Source organism: Sprattus sprattus (genome assembly GCF_963457725.1).
Source record: "Sprattus sprattus genome assembly, chromosome: 10".
Taxonomy (NCBI): domain Eukaryota; kingdom Metazoa; phylum Chordata; class Actinopteri; order Clupeiformes; family Clupeidae; genus Sprattus; species Sprattus sprattus.
Genome location: NC_137908.1, coordinates 16,335,583 through 16,351,037, shown reverse-complemented (window position 1 = coordinate 16,351,037; position 15,455 = coordinate 16,335,583). Strand labels below are relative to the sequence as shown.

At 41.3% G+C, this 15,455-nt stretch overlaps 1 protein-coding gene across 1 annotated transcript in view; it reads right to left on the bottom strand.

Annotated features, from left to right (window-relative positions):
* LOC308371373 (metabotropic glutamate receptor 4-like) overlaps window positions 1–15,455 on the bottom strand; it is a 175,990-nt gene that overhangs the window by 16,091 nt on the left and 144,444 nt on the right. The window contains exons 8-9 of the mRNA XM_080846240.1: window positions 6,120–6,256; window positions 4,520–5,455 (exon numbers count right to left, since the gene is read on the bottom strand). Of these exons, the coding sequence (XP_080702366.1) occupies window positions 4,520–5,455; window positions 6,120–6,256 (1,073 nt within the window). The remainder of the gene's footprint in view (window positions 1–4,519; window positions 5,456–6,119; window positions 6,257–15,455) is intronic.

Sequence of the window (15,455 nt, the reverse complement as noted above, 5' to 3'; positions counted from 1 at the left end):
TATATCCTGAAAGGTTTCCAAATTTAGCCAAACAATCCATCAGTCTTGGGATGGAATTTAGAGGTTCCGATATGTAGACTTAAATGTCATCCACATAGAGAAATGTTATGGATTTCGTTGCCAACCTCTATCCATTTGACTACCAATGACACCGGTGCATGATTGGACAGAGTTATGTTATGGATTTGCCATCCTAATACTCTTCATGATTCATTCCTAGGCATACAAAAGTTATCAGTCCTGGAGTATGTGCAGTGAGGGTAGGAGTACACAATATAATCTTGTTCACTTAGGTACATACCTCCAGAAATCAGTGAAACCAAACCAACAGTTTTTTAGAGCCTAGTCATCGTTGTTGGATAGACGCTTGTAATAGGGTTTTGTTAGCCTGACGATGTCATACTCATAATTCTAGTCAGAATATGAGTCTGATCCTGACCCATTGGGCTGTGATTATGGGGCGTGTTTCAACGAACCAGGAAAGAAAATGCCTCTTCGCTGACTTGGATACCTAGAACCAATTAGAGCAACGTAGTATGACCATCTCATACATTAAACTTTTACCTGATCCCGTAGGATAGGAAGGACGGCAAAAACATCTTTTCAATCGACAAATGCCTTAATCGCGTTTCTCTGTTCCTCTTTCAAAATGAATGCGCGGTCAATATCTGTGAGATATGCTTGCTCCTGTCATACTTATTAGCAGTGAGGCTAGCTAGCTACTATGTGTTTCAATGAATTTTTGGTCTAAGCTTTAGCAATAACCTTACAATAATGGTCTAGAGAGCTTTAGTTAAGGCAAACAATACTCTGCAACATTCGTGTTGCACATACACAACTAACCGGGTCAATGTAGACATTAAAAAAAGTCTTGTAGATAGCTTAATTCACATAAAATATTTCCCACTAACAGACCGAGAAGCCGCCATCTTGGTACTATTTCAAATCTACCGGTAAATTCAACTCAAGCGTTGGTTGATCATCTGTCCATCATCGTATAAAGCCCACTCTGACAATTTCATTGGTCAGATCGTTTTGCTGAAAACTGATATTGTCTCCCAACTAGCTCAAAGCCAGACCAAATCTCCCAGAACAAAAATGTTGTGGGCGGGGTTTGGGCTGGTATCCAGGCTAGGGTTTTGTATCTTTAAATGGATTCATCATACTGTTGAAATATCTTCAAATCAGTAATATGCAGTGTGCCTTCTCTAAGTAAAATATGATTTCCATAAATCGTCGGCTATTGTCATTTGGGGCATATATATTTTTAACAGACACCCAGACTAGATTTATTGTACTATTAATCAAAACAAAGCATACCTCATTGTCCTTAAATGAAAAGTCAATACAGAATTTGAATGATCTATGTCAATCAAAATGGATACACCTCTCCTGCATCCAGAAGAAAGGGTACAAAAATATTGGCTAGGATTGAGGCTATGACATGTTATAATTTTTGTGATGCTGGCAAGGATGATTGTAAGTTTTCTACCTTGTGGATCTTGCATTCAACAAGGGTTGGTTATTGTCGGTAATGTGTTTAACAATCGTTGAAATGACAATGGAGCTCTGTCAGATAATATTTTATATTTCCATACTATAGTAATGTTATAATGCCATGCAAGACCTCTACAACTTATTTAATATATGAAATGCATATAATAATCATCAAGTTTATGGTTTTATCTTACCTATTTAGAGAACATATTCTTAATGCCTTCATTACTTGTTTGTACAACCTTTTTTCTTTGTCTCCCAACGTTGTTGAGTAATTAAAACAAATCCAACACAAACACATCCGTCTCTTCTACCTTCATCACTGTGTTTACTGCAGGTCTGAATCGTCTTGTGCTTAGCTTTGGTCAGATTCTGTGTCACTTCATTATGCTTTGTGAATCAATTCAAAGTGTGAAATGAGGCCTGGCATGCATGAGTGTGTCTTGCATTTATGAATGAGAACAGCAATTGTCTCGAGGTCTGCCCTCTGATGCTGCAGAACCACTTTCCGATTGCTTTTGCTGCCTGTGTATTACAAGTTCCAAATAAAATCATTAATGTGCTTTCCACAGTCCCTGACCCTTGCAAAGCAGTGTCGTTCGCACAGTGACAGACAGCATCCACTTTACTGACAACCACCAATGAATGATGCAAAACTGCCAGAAGCCCCAACCTCATATATTAAGCTAATATGTGACTAGCATACAGCCAGCATGTGCAAATCCTGCTGGTGGAGAGATGTGAGATGTGCAAGATCATTTGCATTAAAACGCATCGTAGATCAGATCCTTTGAGTGGAGCAGATGTCTATTCAATTACCTCACTCTAGCAATCCTCTATCAGTCATGGCACCACAGTTTCATTTGTAACAATTTCAAGGTCTTTTAAGTGATTAAACATAAAGAGATAACTGTTGTGCTCTTCCTACAGTAATCTATTTAGTAATTAATCTAAAGACCAATCACCAATGAATGTGCCTTAAAGTACCACTATGCAACAATGTGACACTTTTTGAGGCATGGTTTTAAAGGCGACTAGTTTTTGTAACTTCCTCAAATTTTGATAGCATATGGTCATGTGAAGGGCATATCAAAACCTGTGTCTTTCTCACTAGCCATCCAGGATTAATAGTTCTGTAGTTCTGTATACTGTACTGGAATACCCTGCAAAAATGCTTTCACAGCATGATATTTCCAGCTATACTGCTAAAAGACCAGAGTAAGTGTGTTGGCAAGCTTTTATCAGTGTCAACTGGGCTGTTGGTGGTGTTTGCAAGGCCTTTTTGGTAGGAGCAGAACAACCTATAGCTGCTTTAAGACCACAGCACTCTGAAACACTCACTGTAAATGTAGTTACCCTGACAACACAGCGCATGGGGACCGACAATGCCACGTGGTCTCTGTGTACGCGGCCCCATTTTTTTCAAAAGGTCAGTGGTTCACTCCGAGGCAGCACATGAACAGCAGGGGAGGGAGCGGTACAAGAGGAACCCAGGTGATAATTTCACACTAGTTCCCACAGGGGACAGTGCGCCCGCTGCCTGCGGTGGCCCCAGGCCAGTGTCTGAAGCTCCCTCTGTGGAGGCGGCGCACTCAGATGACTTATAGTCCTTAAAGTCCTCATAGGCAAGTCTCATAACTCGGCAGCCATCTTGGCAACGCCTCCAGGCAGATATTTCAGGGCAAACAAGATTAGGCTCCTACCTAAATGAATGGGGATAGACTAATAACTCCACATAGAATGGTCAAATAGATCTGAAAAGTACATAGCTGGACTCACACATTTTCGGGTTGATTTGCTTACTGTGCATTTGCCAGAATTCATTGTGTGGTTATTGCTATAGTAACAGTGGAAATAAACAGAAGGTTCAAGTGAGGCGAAATGTCAGTTATGCCTTTTTCGACAATGTGATTGGCTGTTTATCATACAGGGCAGGACTTCAAGTTCCAGATCCTCCATATTTTACGTCACACACTCTCCCATTTATTTTTCCCTCAGTGATCGCTCTCCTCCCTAATGTCTCGGACGCCTGCCACCTCTCCAGAAGTCACTGTGCATAGCTTTTGCCTAATACAGTGTCGAAGCCCAGGAAATTCTTTTAGCGAGACATGTCTCCTGAAAGTGGAAAGTGTTCTACATTCATACCGAGATGTGCGGTTTCTTGAACATTCCCCATGACCTTCTTTCTCTCTGTCCTCCTAATGAGACTCAAAGGCTGCATTGATTCTTTACCAGTAAAAAAAGGGGTAGAATAACTGGTTCCCAGGTACAGACCAAAATGCGATAGAAATAACATCTTATACATAACCTATCTACAATAAGATAATTATCTTATCTTGTGTTATTCACTCCGAAACATTTTCTGATACTCAGGATATTTTGTGGTGCTCTCATATCTAGCTTCACCATAAAAGGACTCATCTGTGCTCCCTACATAAGGAAGGCGAGACCAAGCAAATCTACACTTCTTGAAGACTGAGCCCTAATCTGCACTGAAGGTACGGAAGGTTCTCTTCCTCTGTGTTAATTACAGTGTCATTCAGTAGCATGGGAGCATTTTCAAGCAAAGCATTTGACAACAGAATACAAGATAAGTCAGAGAGCCATCAGCATACAAAACACTTTTCTTAATGAAGCCTGAACCCCACCTTCAGATACCATACCATCTCTGTATTTAATCATCACAAAGCCTTAATTCATATATTCATGGTGAAGTTCAAATACTAAGGGAACAATGCAACTGAAAAATCATGGGGCACGTAAATGCAAATCTGATCCTGTGGTGTGTGGGTATTAGCTTGTCGGTTTGTTACCTTATTAGTGAAAAGTAAGCAATACACATTCAGAACATTACCAAAAGTATATAAGTATACAAGTATATTATTTTATCATGTTCAACGGCCAGAAGACACAATTGTTTCTGGTGATAAAGTATGAACTAAAAAGTATGATCGTTCGCCAGACATACAGGGCAGAGGGAACAGAAACCCCAAATGGTTTAGACAGCACACATTTCTCTTACCTTTTCGGCGGACTGGGAGGTACCAAAGAAGATGGGGATGAAGGCCAGCCAGATGATGCAGGTGGTGTACATGGTGAAGCCGATGGGTTTGGCTTCGTTGAAGGTCTCAGGAACCCCGCGGGTCTTGATGGCGTAGACTGTGCAGGTGACCATCAGCAGCATGCTGTAGCCTAGCAGGAGGATGAGGGACAGGTCTGATATGTCACACTTAAGCACTCCACGGGCCAGCTGTGGGTTGATGGTGCGCTGGTCCTCGTAGTCAATGAGTGCCTCCGAGGGGTCCATGGTGAACCAGATGCAGACGCCCAGCAGCTGGACGGATGTGAGGCTGAAGGTGATGACCAGTTGCGAAGCCGGGCTGATTAAGCGCGGTGCGCTCACCGACACCTTGCCCTGCTCGAAGATGCGATAGATGCGGTTGGTCTTGGTGAGCATGGCCGCGTAGCTGAGGCTCATGCCCAGGCCCAGGAAGATTCGACGCAGTGCGCAGATGCCCGCGTCAGGCGCCGAGATCATCAGGAAGGTGGTAGCGTAGCACAGAAAGATGCCCGTCAGCAGCACGTAGCTCAGCTCGCGGCCCGACGCCTTGACGATGGGCGTGTCATTGTAGCGGACGAACGTGACCACAACAAACAGGGTGGCCATGATGCCCACGATGGCCAGCAGGACTGGGATGACGGCCCATGGCGAGCTCCACTCCAGCTTGACGATGGGGATGGGCTGGCAGCCTGTGTGGTTGGCGTTGGGGCGCAGGTTGAAGCGGCACATCTTGCAGCTGGTGAGGTCGTGCTGGTACTGGTAGCCGTCGCAGAGTTCGCAATGCCAACAGCAGGGCATGCCCTTCACTACCTTCTTGCGCTCTCCTGGCTTACACGGCTGACTGCAGATGGAAGTGGGGACCTTCTGTACGCCGCCAGGCCACTGCATCTCCTCAATCTAATGAGAAAGAAGAGGAGAGGTGAAGACTGCAGCCTGTGACCGGTAAAAGACCTCCTGAAGTTAGCAGAGATGCTGCCCATTTCTCGTTCCAGGCAGATGGCTGACTAATTCATATTTAACGTATTCAATCATTACCTTGTAGGCAATTAACTGTTCCGTGAAGCCTTACTCATGGAGAATTGTAATTAAAATCACCACAAGGGTTTTACTGAGACCAATGTTTTCCATGGTGAACACATAGGCGTGCAGCATCGATTAAAGATGCTATTAGAGTCCCCCAATTAACTGGAGCTAACAGTTTCGCCTAGGGCCTACTTATCAGTCTGGTGAGTTTACTGAATTTAAAGATAAAAGTCGAAGTCGTGCAGGTACCGTGTGCTTTAGAAAACTCTATGTTAATGCTTTCCCCAAGCTCACATTTCTTTTAAACTAGTAGGTTTTTGATGCTCTCGATAGTCACATTCTCACTAAAACACCATTAACAGAACAGAGGGATGTCTGGCTATGGGGACTAAGGGCTGGCTATAGAACAGAATGGAAGAAAATCTAGCATTAGAAAGGAAAGGTTGGATCATTTCACAGACTTTTGTACTAATGGGAGGATCTAGTTATGTGAAAAAACATATCAATATCATGCTCGATGGATCTTCACCAAGCTTACATTGAGATCAAGATGGTCTGTCCAGTGACCAATTTTTTTGTATTCATATGATCCGTTCCAACTGTGGTACTGGTAGATTTCATAGCGGCCTGGAGCGTCTCCGTTTTCATTGAAGAGCACAGGATTGCCAGCAATGCCTAGGACAATGACAAGGGAATGAGCATTGACAAACTGAACTCTAAACCCATATGACAAATCTTAGAGTCACACACAGTAATTGTTAAATACATATGTTGCACAGAGGTAGTAGATATATTACATGTTTGTTACATTAGACCAGGCAGAAAGAGAAAAGGCAAATATATTCTGTCCTACTTTATCTGACTGTTACTAGGGCTTTCAGATAAGCAGTAGATATTTGAATTGCAGTATTTAATAGAAATATGTCCTATAAGCATCTGTGAAAAGTACTACCTCTTAACAATGACCCTGACTTAAGGCTTCCACTGTATGTTCACTAAGTTTAACTGTTCAATTACTCTGATCATTTACATGACTACCAGAACAGAACACTTACTTATACACACATAAAATCATAGGCAACATTTACATTCAACCCTCAAAACAACAAACATTTTAAGTATTCATGTTGCCACTTTTTTTGCTATCAAACATAAGTAGGCTTTTTAAAAATCATATTCTCATGTTTTATTCTCATTGATAAGGTCATTTCAAATTAGAAAACCTTATCACAAAAGTGCCGCGTATAAAATAAATGATTCTGTATGTGCAACATCAAATTCTATGAAAAAAGGCATCCTTAGTGTGTAGTGTGTCTCCCCTCGAGTATCAGCTTGATGGGAAGCCCCCATTCCTTGCAGAGCTTTTCTTGCTGAAAACATGGATAAAAGCCAGCGTGATCAGTGCTTTTGGACTTTCTACTGATGAATATCCCTTCTTTGTGTTGCGCACGAAGACGCAAGACACTAATCCACATCTCGATGAGTCAGCGTGTGGATTAAGGCATTAAGAATCGACTTACATACGCTTTCAGGACAAAGGAGCCCATGCACAAAGCACCCACAGATGTAGAGAAATACTCTGAGAAATATTTATACAAACAACCCAGCTACTGAAGTGTACATCTGTAATAATTTAAATCTTTAGAATTAATTATTTTAGAGCTTCTTTTCCCTAAAAAAGGGCATTGAGGATGTTGCGGCATTTTTCTTCTTGGAAGACAGGGATTGAGCATATGATACCAGCATTTAAGTGGTACTATCCAGGTGCTTTCTTGGAGGAAAAAGTTGTTATGCTATGAAAAATTGTTTCCCATGAGACAAATAGCTTCCCATTTGGTTTTACCACATGGATCACACCTCACCACTTACTACAGCCTCATATTTTATTTTTTAAAGATAGCTGCAGGCCTATGGAATCAAGGGAGCGGGGAGGTTTAGAACACCATGACTACGGTAGCGGAGACATTGTGGCCACCATCGCCAGAGGCCTGTGCATTCATGCTTCACATGGCTTTTTTCTTGGCACTAAAACAATATCAGGAATTGCAAAAAGATGCTTGGAGATCCATTCTCCATCTGATATGGTTGTTGTTTTCTCACAGTGATATAGTGGTATGTCTTCTCTGAGTTCCACCCTCTCAGGTGCTGCATGCTCTTAGGCGTACATTTTCTCAGATGAGTTCTGAGATATTTATATCTTCAGATATATTATCTGTATGGAAGAGAAAGGATGTTCTTACAAAGGCTAAGAGAAACCTAAGCTCATTCATGATGGTTGTAGTTGGCCAACTTCCCTGAATTTGCACAGCCTGAACAACAGTGATATCATGACAGAGAACCAATGCCTATAACCAATAAAGGTTTTGCTAGCTTAAAAAATGCCTTCAGTGTAGCTGTATATTCTGTGCAGTAAATAATAGTCAATCACATCATAATACTTCGTCTTTGAGTGAAGAGAAACTGAGAAACAGTGTGAGAGAAACTGAACTTAAAATATACACTAATTATAACACTGGCTAAAGCAGAAGCATTACGTTCCTTCCTGCAGACAGAACACTGGTTGAAATGCCTTGTTTTTCAGACATCCCCCAAAAATGTAATTTCCATTCACATGGTTTTACAGGGAGTGATGCCCCCTAGCCACTGCAAAGCCCTCCATTTGTATTCACTTTGGTCTCAAAAATATTCATTGGTTTCAGTTTGGGTATTCAACCATGATCACAGATATTGCCCATAGTAATATTCTGTAGGGACAACTGAGTTTATGGCATTGGCGATCAGCACATGAGTATGCAATGATAGCAGTCGAAGATAGACATCTTTTCCCTGGAGAAAAGCATAATAGGCCACTGTCTGCTCAGATTTCAATGAAATCCACTTCTGATCAAATATTTCTAGTTAAGGTTTCAAATGAAACACCTGCAAGTGTAACCATGTTGTTATGAATGGGTTTAAAATATGGTGCTTTCTTTTAGTCATCACCTGGACCACCTGTTGATTAGCCTGGTTGAAAATACATTTAACTAAGGTGTTCCACAGCTGATATGGTGTGTGTGTGTGAGTGTGTGTGTGGGTTTGCGCACGTGCTTGTTTGTGTGGGTGTGTGTATGGTGCTGGTGGTGGGGGGTGGCAGTGGGAAAGGTGAACTGGAATACAATAGCAATTGTTCTGAAACTCTCACAATGTCTACTTATTAATCACAAATCAGACAACAAACAAACATCTAAATCTACCTTGGCAAGTGGTTAAATAAAGTGTATTTATTTTATGCAGCGAGCAAATTCAAAGTTAAATCAGCCTTCCTAGAATGAGGTAGGAAACAATATACAAGCATATAACTAATCATATTGCCACCCATTTCTCCACAAGGTTTTCTTATGGAACTTGGCTGATGGATAACAGTGGATAGGCTGCTCAGGACATATTCATTAATGTAGGCATCCATCGCAGTGCTTTACAACTGTCATGAAAATGTCACTTCTTTAGCCTTATTTACACAGCTTATTGATAAGGTTACTTTAACTGATGGCGGTGATATGTGTAATGTGACAGTTTAATGTGCCCCATGCATCTTCCATTCATGTTTATGAAGCCAAATATGAAGTCAATCTGAACCCATGCCACACAGTCATTAGTTCCACTCACATTTTATAACTTGTCTTTAGATGTACAACTTTGGCTAGGCAGAACAAAAGAGAATGAATGGACTCAGTGATGGAACATTGGAGGAATTTATACCATAACAGTGTTACCTACAATACCAGTTCTTAAATCAATCTGGTAATTTACAAACACTATTGCTGACTTCATTTGTAATACAAATGTATTTGGTTGTCAAATCTCCCTGAATACCTCTTTCCCCTGATTTGGAAGTGGAAGACAGATGGTGTTGGCGAGGGTGCTCGCAGCAAGACGCGCCGACAGCATTGATCTGCCTCATTTCCCCAACACAGCCACCCACTCCATCTCCCTTTGAGTGGACAGCGGTACACAACGAGGCCGCCTGGTCAACAGCTCCCCTGGAGATGAGGAATTTGACCTGTCAGCCTGCAGCCTGTCTGAGTTCACGCAGGGCCTTTGCACGGCAGGACCGTAATGAGCTCAGCTGCCTACTCGGCTCAGGAAGTGGCTGTTAAATTGGCGGGACTCAGTTGAAGGAGAGACAAATAACAGCCGTGTCAAACAGCCCAGCCGCTTATAAGCTTCCGGGAGTACAAGCTCATGAGAGCCATTTCATCTGTTGCTGCACTAATTACTGTTTAACTATATTACTATGGGTCTCACAGTCGTTGTCAGCGGACCCAACATTAGACTTGTACGGGCAACGCCCACGCTGCTGCAATTTGACAGAGCACCAACCACAAACAGCTACTAACAAGAGTATTATACCTTCAATAATACCCCTCCATAGTTCACCAGGATTTTGAGTGCATCAACGGAATGGCAATAGGGGCCTCTTCGGTTCGAGTCATATTCTTTAGCATTATCAACTCTAAAAGAAACACAAACTACTTCCCATCCTGAGAGTTTGGAAATAGGTTTCAAGTGGACGAGGCACCCCCGGTTTTATTATGTGCTGCAACACATATTCATTCAGCACTTCTGTTCCTGTCTGCCATGACTTGGGCACTTTATACCAAATGTGTTTAAGCTGGGGGGGGGGGGGGGGGGTGAGGTAGCACACACTGCACCCTCTCTTTCTCTCCACTGCAAGCCACACGACACTCAGCCAAGTCACAGGTAGTTTTAACATTTAAGTCCCTATATCAGAGACAAAGTCTACTGATAGAACTCTTCAAACCATTGCGATCAGTCTCAAGCTGAAGCTGAAGCTCAGACATTGATAGGCATTTCATGTACAGCAGACAATTATACATTTCTTCAAGGTTTCATCTTGCGGTGCTTGGTGCTCTCAGGCATTAAATAGTGTGTAGTTCAGGGATATTCATGGAGCATCACACTTGCTAATGCCCGACTCAATGTGAAGCAGCCACTCAAAGTGACTCTAGGCCAGCCCTGCCTTGGCAGCGAACTGAGGAGGAGGAACAGTACTCAACTCGAGAGCTCCTTGACTTCAAACAATCTGCCAATCTCATGACTAAGGGTTGAGTCTCACTCACTCCTCACAGATTAGGCTGTATGAATGAGTCAGATCACAATCTACTTTTCTACTTCACAATCTCTTTTCACATTTCAGTATTTCCTGTAAATGCATGGCAATGAACAGTTAAGAAGTGTAAAACTTCAAGAAAGGCTATTTTGCTTTTACATTCTAAAAAGCCAAGCTCAGCGATTCTTGAGAAATAAACCACTTTTTCCATCATATGACGTGTTTCCCATGATCACTGCGTGTTTAATCAGGTTGATGTCCAACTTTAAGGATCAGTTAGCACTCGGCTTTTAGGCTTTGCATCATTAACCACAGTCTCTATAGGCAGTTTGTTTTAAGGTAGGTGAGCAAAAACATAAACAAGAAAAATACAGCCCATAATTTATTTGTTTTTTCAGAGTCTTCAGCCTTAATGAAAAGCCAGTCGCTTGCAGTGGGAGCCGAGAGCACCAAGCCCCTTTGTTCCATAGTAATAACTTGGGTGCCGAATGAAACTGACAGCTTAAAGGCCACTGCTTTCTGAATGTGCAAAGGCAGAGAGAGCTCTCTCAAGACAGATGGGAGTAGAGTTACAGAAGTGATGGGGCGCTTCATTCGCTTTGGAGCCCATTGAAGTTTCCAAACAACCTCACACAGCGCACCTTCAAAGGCAAGGGGTGTGCACCAGGGGGACAGGGGGAAAGAAGTGTCGATAAATAGGCAGCACCGGTTCTAGTGGTTTGGAAAACCTCGGCACACTGTGCTCAAATGAAGAGCCGTATGAGTTAATTGGGGAACTTAAAATAGCGTGGCAGCAAAGCATTTATTAACTGTATCTCAGCAGGTGATTTATGATTCCTACCGGGTGTATTATTTCAAATGTATACAACTGAAGTTGTAAATAAGAGCCATATTGTAGCCAGACAACAATAGAATAAAATATGAAAAGTGACTGTAACCATGAATAACCACTGCAATACTGTGTTTACACTTTAAAGCTTTCTCTTTCTCTACTATGACAATTAATATTGAATAGTTTAAAGTTATTTAAGGGCTCTTTTATTACAGATAGATGACTCCATGACTCAATCACTCCATCATATCCCAACATGCAAGACTGTCATGGAAGCAAGTAAGGCTAATTTCAGGACCTTCCGCACCTGACCTTTCTTGAGGGATGCTATTTTGCATTTTTGGTTTGCCAGACTACATTTACTGGGACATTTTCAATTGCAGCATTGTGTTAACATGGTCAACATTCAGCAGACTTAAGTGTTAACCGCTGTGTGGTTATATGAGAAAAATATAACACAATATGAAACTTGCATGTTTTGGCACGGCAGATTGTTTCCCGATGCTAATGAGACGGCTGTGTTGTGAGTGGGAACCCAGCGCTGCAGCACACCAATGAGCCATGACTGAGGCAACTGAAATGATTAATGTATTGAACACCAAACAAAATGGAATGTTTGCATCCTATATAAAAAAAGAAAATACATTGCATTACTTTATAGTATATGTGTTTAAGAGATGGCCCACTTGACACAGACTGGCTTTCAAGTATTTAGGTGTATGTGTGTCTGTGTGTTTGTGAGTGTGTGAGGCAATTCTCAATTTACTGATTGCTGATGCAATAGCGAAAACTGAAGTGTAACTGATGGCTGTGGTCAATGCCAGCCTCTAAGATTATGAAAACATGTTGAGGCAGAGCTATGTGACAAATTTGAATAATCGGTTTAATATAAAGTATGCCCTTCATAATCTAGTGAATATGAGTTAAACAATCAATAGTAGAACCCATATATTGTATGAAGTGTCAGTATCCACATACAGGATTATATCTAAAATATGGGTCCTTTTAGACACCACTGTACATAACTGTAAAAAAAAAAAATGGCCAATGCTCATGTATCTACAGACTTTAAAAACAAAACAAGGAAACAAAAATCATGGGTTGGACAGGGATGATTTGGTTCCACTTTTAAAAAACAAGAATTTTTCTGCCCCAATCCCCATCCCTCTCTCCCTCTGTCCTCTCCTGACACACATGTACTGACCTATCCAATAAAGGCTCGAAAAAGCCCCAAAAATAAAAAAGAGAATACAACAGTTGTTCAAGAATAACCTTTATTCCCTTCCTGTCTCTCGGGTGCTTTACAACAAAACAATCATCTAATATAATGGATGACAGGAGGATCCCCAAGACAACTGTAATGAGGCATGGAAGAGGAATGTTGTGTCCCCAATTGAGGGACAGTGCAAGAGACAACATACCTGACGTGGGTCCCTTCTCTAATATGAACAACCCATGGACTTCATGATTAGACTTCAGAGTGAAGTACAATATTGGTTTACTGATAGGAATTTACAATAATTGTTTTTACATTTAGCATTAAACAGCAAAAGGCTGTAAACAGAGCTATAACTTCACACACATACACACACAGAAATAAAATGAACTGGGGTTGACACCTGGATACATGCATACACACAGGCAGCATCAGAAATGTCACATAACATATGACAACGATGAGTCATAACACAGAGGATTGTGATGAGTGATGAGTGAACAACACCCTGACAAGCCACACAGACAGACTGCCGGCTTTGTACATGTAGCACTTTGGCATTAACAAAATATATTAGTTAAAAGGTGCACAGCCGAAAGCTAGATTTAGAGAGTACAGATGAAATGCATCCAGTGTATCTGTTCCAATTTTACTTCAAAGTAGGAATCAGACAGCCTGTGTGGATATGAGATGTCCTTTAACCGACTGTAAACGTCCGTGCTGTGACATGCTGCACCAGGCGCTACACATTGGACACACTGCTGGGGTCTTCCACTCATGGGTGTGATAAGACCTTAAGTCAAACTCCATTGCAGAGAATAAATTAAGCATACAAAAATATGTGTCTGAAATCCATATAATGAAATGCTTGGTTGATGGATACCTTCACAAAATTGGAGTGTATAACTGGTAAGTATACGGTGGTGTGGAACCAGCATTTACAAGTGGAAAAGAGCCTGTATGGCAGTGATAATACTCTAGCATGTCAGCTAATCCAACTGGCTTTAGTGACAGTTGTTGAGGTATCAAGTGCATGATAATGACATTTACAATCTGGTATTTGGAGTACAAAGTAATTAAGAGCTGTAAGTGAATATGTTGCATCCTATGATGCATAGCAAGACCTTTATTAATTATTTAATTTATATTTTACTAATTATTTTATTAATTTGTTTTAGTGTGTTTATATGTTTTGTGAGTTGCATCAAGGAAAACATAGCATTCTGGGTGACTGGACTACCAGACCTTCATCTATGCTTATCAGGTCACATAGCTGTGACCAGCTGTTACTGAAGCAAACAGAACTGAGTGGGCATGGCTGTCCACAGGAGTCGTCTATATACCGTCTTTATACCGTCTGACTTGTTGTGAGCTCATTTACTTTGCTGGCAGTAAGAGTTCTTGACGTTTGGGATATTGGGAAGAAGTTACCAAATATTCTTTTGTGATACCCTTATCACTTCAAAGGGATTGGTGTCATACTCAAAATTCAGATGTCATTTCAGAAACAATGTATAATATAACAAAGACGCATTGTGGAATACTGTGGCATACATTGTGGAATAACTGGCTAACAACCAACTATGACTCTTCTTAGCCATCTTATTAACAACTTGATAGTAGCTGTTCTGACAGACAACTAAAAAGACCAAAACTACCTACTGACGCTACCAGAGTTAGCAGTATGATCACATAATGCATGTCAAAACTAATCTCGGCTCCTATATTGAGACCACCAGATTCTGTTCTGCTTATACTCAATTACTTCATACCGCTGTGGTCAGGCTGCAGGATTGATGGAAAGGAATCAGACTGCTCTTTTCTCCTGCTTGCTAGATAGTCTGTTAATAGCCTGTTAGTCTGTCGGTCACTCAGTCACGTTATCCTGGACACGAATCTATTCAACTGTGTGTGTGTGTGTGTGTGTGTGTGTGTGTGTGTGTGTGTGTGTATGTGTGTGTGTAAGAGAGAGAGACAGACAGAGAAATAGAGAGGGAGACTACAAGGAACCACAACAAATACATTTAAATTCACCTTATTCATCTTACATTCAACAATTCATCTTACATTCCTCCAGTCTTTTTGTGCATCTATTAAAACACTGACTCTATGATTTGGTAGTCAGTAAAATAGATTTTTATTTAGTTTGTTTTAGAATCACAAGTAAGATGAAAGTATAATCTTGACCAATGTTCTACAAATCTGTGTTGTTTTCTTTGAGGTATGACTGAAAGAACTATATCTAAGATTGGCAATTGGCTAGGGCACTTAATTATTTCATAATGCCCATCCCAAGCCGACTAGGGACAGTATATTACTACACATGTCCACCCCTAATGCCTCTCCCTTCTCAGAAGTGACCAAAAGGTTTGGCCAAGGTGGTGGTGGCTTAAGGCAACATGTAGCATTAAAACACGTATATGAACCAAGGATTTCTAGGCTACCCTTAGTGTCTCCATCAACATCGCTTAATATTTATATATTACATTACCTCTAGGCAAACGTACCCCTGTAGGTTTTTATTCAAGCACTCAAGCATTTCAGCTTGCTGATAGTTGAACCATTAATGTTAACTGAGACATACTGTACTTGGGATGGGCTTGCTACTGAGCTACTTGTTGCTACTCACTACAGGATAGCCATGTGTACTTGAAAGTCAATTCAATCTGGCACTGGATGGATTGATGCTCTGTAACATTCCACTTCTCCATACATT